Source organism: Chanos chanos, chromosome 5 (genome assembly GCF_902362185.1).
Source record: "Chanos chanos chromosome 5, fChaCha1.1, whole genome shotgun sequence".
Taxonomy (NCBI): Eukaryota; Metazoa; Chordata; class Actinopteri; order Gonorynchiformes; family Chanidae; genus Chanos; species Chanos chanos.
In genome coordinates, this window is record NC_044499.1 from 2788814 (window position 1) to 2793813 (window position 5000).

At 41.0% G+C, this 5000-nt stretch overlaps 1 protein-coding gene across 1 annotated transcript in view; it reads right to left on the reverse strand.

The window, feature by feature from the left end:
• The window catches only part of acsm3 (acyl-CoA synthetase medium chain family member 3), a 9750-nt gene extending 7146 nt beyond the window's left edge, over positions 1 to 2604 (reverse strand). Inside the window, exons 1-3 of the mRNA XM_030775485.1 lie at positions 2218 to 2604; positions 1823 to 2033; positions 870 to 1077 (exon numbers count right to left, since the gene is read on the reverse strand). Of these exons, the coding sequence (XP_030631345.1) occupies positions 870 to 1077; positions 1823 to 2033; positions 2218 to 2448 (650 nt within the window). The 5' untranslated portion in view covers positions 2449 to 2604. The remainder of the gene's footprint in view (positions 1 to 869; positions 1078 to 1822; positions 2034 to 2217) is intronic.
• Positions 2605 to 5000: the final 2396 nt, after the last annotated feature.

Consider the following 5000-nt stretch of genomic DNA (forward strand, 5'->3'; position numbering starts at 1 on the left):
CAGACAACGTTAACGTTAAAGCCTTAAAACGATGCAGAGGTGGTCCTTTATGACACAAGTAGCGTTAACATTATAATACAACAGGTCATAGCATAGTACAGGATAACTACATATTAGACTGCTATTTGTTTGGTCATTTTAGTTTCGTTGTGTTTTGTCCTTTGACTTCTGCCCCTCTAGAGGTCGCTGTTGCCATATCTCTGCCTTAACTGCTGTTACATAACATATACAGAGGAAGGGAAGTAGCTGTTCTGTTGGCACGTTATCATATGCAGCTGATTTAAATCAAATTCCCCTTTGATTTCTTTATTTTCACACGGGTCTTAATTTGTGACAGTCTAGCACATCATTCGGACTGAAGTTGTCATGATGAAAGCAGAGGGTCAAAACACATTTTTTTTTTCTTTTAAACATTAAACTCAGACACATCCTCACTCACTTATTTCATTTACAACGGAAATGTTTCAGTTGTCTTAAGGGCATTACATTTGAAAACACCAACCATTTGAACGTAAAGAAAAACTGGCAGGTGAGCTGTCATGATTCCAATACAATTATTACTGAGGGATGTATCCATCAGAGACAGTCTATAAAGATTTTTCCTCGTCTGACAACATGTCAGTCAGTCAGTCACACCGCATGACAAAATGCATAGAACTCCACATGACAGTGGTGCTAAGGAGAGACTGTGCCACACTGTATAGAAGCATCAGGCTGTTTATCACGTGCCATAAACTGTCATCTGTTACAATGTAATTATCCTACCGCACCTACAAACCCAGTATAACAGGCAAAGGTCTCCACTAAAGTTGCCCCTGGGCCCAGCTCACATCGTTTTTTTTTTTTTTTTTTTGTATTCCTGCGTTTACCTCATGAGGTCCCCGAAGCTCATCCATCCCTCTCTCTTCCTGCCGGACACGAGGAGCTTGCATTTCAGCGAGGAACATTCCGGAGCCACCGCATCCAGCACAGGAGCCAGAGCCTCATCAGTTATAACACACTTCGCTCCGGACGTCTGCAGTCGGTGCAGGACGTCGCCGGCGGTCAGCTGAGCTGTTCCCGGGATGAGCACAGCACCTGTGTGTGTGTGTGTGTGTGTGTGTGTGTGTGTGCGCGCGCCGTGAGACAACAGACAAAATAAACATATTCAATAGTATTAAACACGTCTCAAGTTTGCCTGCGTGCACAAAGCAGTAAGAGTAATTGTTTTTCCTTTTTGTCTGGATTTCATTGACTGCTAAGATTCGGAATGGCTGTGATTGGGTTTTGTTTAACAAGACTACTACTGACTACTGACTCTGAGCCAATCAGAAGCCAGCTTATTGATTGGACATGCAGAGGTATGCAAGTGTTCCAGAGCACTGCTGACGAGTTTTACATTAACAATACACTGCCTGTTCCTGCAGGCTTGTAGTGGTAATTGTGTGACAGTGTTAATTTAAGAAAGACCAAAATCAGTACTGTAATCAACAGTGCTACAGCACCTTTGGGGCAGTATGAAGAGACACTGGGTGCCCTCACCTAACAGGCATGTCTGTAGTGCTTTCCACTAAAATTAAGAAATGGATCAGCATTCAAATCCTAGTCAGTAGATCTAATCAAGGATAATCTTGTTTTCAGTTTAATCAGTCATGGGGCAAAAGAACCATACTTTTCTACCAAAACACAGAATTTGGCTTTATTCCAGTGTCTCATTCCTCAACTGATCGGCCTCACACACAAAGGATCTCGCTGAGGACTCAGGGTTTAGACGAACCACAAACTTTCTGTCGGTAGCCCCGGGTGAAAACAGCGCACTGCTCTCAAACCACGGACCACTCACCCGCTCTTAAACACGCCACGTTCACGAGCCACCATTCTGGAACTCTGGGCAGTATGAGGAGAACTCTGTCGCCTCGCTGCAAACCGCATTCTCCTGACAGAACGTTGGCTAGTCTCCTGGAATGGAACCCCAGTTCCTCAAAACTCCACTTGATTTCATCTTCGCTGTCGTTCACCCACCACAGAGCGGGGTTAGCTGTCTTTTCTCCACTCTGAAGATCAAAACATGGTGCAGTTAAGGGAAAGCAGAGCGAGAAACTAACAGATGTTGCTGGCTTAGGAGTTGTTAATAAGTCAGTCTAGATAGGTTATACTAGATAGGTTATACTTGCAAGTTCAGCTGCAAACAACAAACAAAGCAAATAATAGCCTAAAACAAAATTAAATAGACCAAACCTTTTCTTTAGCTTCCCAAACGTCGAGAACGTCTCTGGCGAAGTTGAAGTGTTCAGGAACACTGGGGCTGTAGAGGTGCCTAAGTGACTCGTAATCAGTGAAGTTCTTGGGAGCAGTTGTTTTGTGTCGACAAGTCTGGTCCCACTGCACTGCCCGTAACACTTTTCTCAAAAGCTCTGAATGCCTTATCCCGTGCCTCAAGTGAGTGCCGTGAAATGTAAGGAACGTCATTTTCCTGTTGTGCAAAAATCGCCTCAGATACAATCAGCTCATGTTTCCGTTAGGTTGCATTTGTTACGATGAAATAATGTCCGTGTCCACGTCTGCCTCACTCGCTTGCAGTCTTTTACGCGACTGCTCTCCGAATTTGCAGGGTTGGAAGACGAGTTGCTGAATTCCTTCGTGGAATTTATGAACAGGAGCGCTTGTAAGAGGGGTAAAGGTCGACGAAATAGCACGTGACACCAGCTGCACAAGTCACATATTTCATAATAAGGTTTAGTTTATTGACGAATTACAGTAATTTTGACAATAATATCCCTAGTGGAAATTCCAGTTGAAAACCAGTAGAAAATCCCAATAGAAAACCAGTAGAAAACCAATAGCAATTTCAACTGGTTTCTATTGGTTTTTATAGGGAAATTGAAACACATTCAACTGGTTTCACAACTGGTTTCTACTGGAATGCCCAGTAGAAAAACCAATAGAAATTTCTACTGGAATGTATTGGTCTGAACTGGTCTCAGATGGTCTGTATTGGTTTTAGCTGGAGACAACTGGGTTATTGAGTTCACGTGAACTCACGTAGTGTGTGAAATGTTACAGTTGGTATTTAAATGGATTAAACTAATTTCAATTGGTGGAACCTGGAATTATAGTGAATACATCACTGCATGTAATTTATGTTTTAACAGTTTACTTCCACCACGTCCACACAGGCTGAGAACACACACACACCTTTGTTTACGGCAATCTATATATACACCTTGATAATAACAATTTAACAGAGAATACTGAAATACAGGCAACAAGTAAATGTTTAAGGAATGCCTTTATTGTCATCGTAAATGTACAACGAGAGTGAATACACCAATCAGATTACTCAAAAAGGGCTAGGAGCCACGCCCCCTTCCCAGGTATCTCTTCAGTCGAGACGGAGGACAAGCTGATCCTGTGATGAAAGTGCTTGCTCTGATGTAATATAATTGTTTCAGTATGATCATGTCCAAATAAACAGTGTGTGCACTTCTTTGGTCAGTTATAGCCGGCAAAACATAATTAATAAAAATTGACCAGTGTTTTTAAACTGAATATGAATTCAATTTAAATGTTCAGTTTAAAAACACTTATTTTTAAAAGAAACACTAATGGTTCAAACGTTTTACAAATGACTGGACATTAAAAAAAAATCAGTGTATTCTCTTTAGTGCACTTTGTACGTTGTTAATTGATGAATCAAACAATTCATTTCATTATTTTTCATTATTTTTGAGTGCATTCTCAATGTACAGCACTTTCTCACCAAGTGCAGCTATTGGGTTTGTTAGACCAGTTGAGACCAACTGATTCCAGCTGAAATGAATAGCAGACAACACCAGTTACATCCTATTGGTTTCAACTGGGTTGAACTGGTGGAGCAGCCACTGCCCATGGCTCTATTGGTCTGAACGGGTTTTAAATGGTTTCAACTGGTATTCTTAACTGGGCAAACCAATAGAATCTGAAAAACCAGTTGGAACCAATAGAAACCAGTAGAGACCAATAGACACCAGTTCATCCCAATAGACTGGCTACTGGTTTTTCAACTGGAATTTCCACTAGGGTAATCTGCACAACTAATCTCTTAAACGAGAATTTAATGGTATTAGAGTTCGCAACACTTGGATAACTGTGTGGGTTAAAGGAAATTTGTTCCATGTCCATGAATCAGGACTATTGATTTTGCACTGATGTAAACATTAATCGTTAAAGATGGTCATTGAGTTTCGAGCGAGTCTTCTGCAAAGATATTGTTTAGACGGAAATCTTGCCCACTTTGATATCTGAAATGTCAGTGAAAAGTATAAGTAAAAATAACGCAAAGCAAACAAACAAATAAACAAACACACAACAGCTTTTCTCCACTCATTTAAACAAATCATGGCAATGATGCTGATGACAAAATACTCCACTCTATCAAATCATTTTCAATTACTGGCATATAACGCTTTGGCTCTAATAAAATTCAGACCATGTTGGTTTTTCCTTGCAGTTTCATATGGAACGTATGAGCGCATGCACACCGATGCGTGACTACAGATTGGCTGTATAGTTCTGTTTCGCGTGAGAAATATCACTCAAAGCAGAGTTTTCCCGCCCTGATGTATGAAGAGATATTTAACAGTGTTATGTGTCTTAGGGCTGCAAAGCGACTGGGGCCAAGTTAAGCACCAATGAAAAACGGGTACTTTAGACTGGTACCGCTCTCTCTCTCTTTCTCTCTCTCTCTCTCTCTCTCTCCCTCTGAAAGCGCAACAGGCTGAGCATCCCTAATCCGAAAATCCGAAATCCGAAATGCTCCAAATGTTTATAGCAGGTCGACGCTTCCCTTTTCGCATTACACAGAATCAAGCACTAGATGTCGCTATAACCTCGTAATTGAATAATACTCCTGTACGCGTTTTTGTTTGTTTGTTTGTTTTTGTTTTGGTTTGGTTTGGTTTGAGGTTTTTTGCGTCGATCTTCTCAGCATGCTCAAAAATATTGTAAGTGTAATTTTATGAAATTTAGATTCAGCTTTTTCC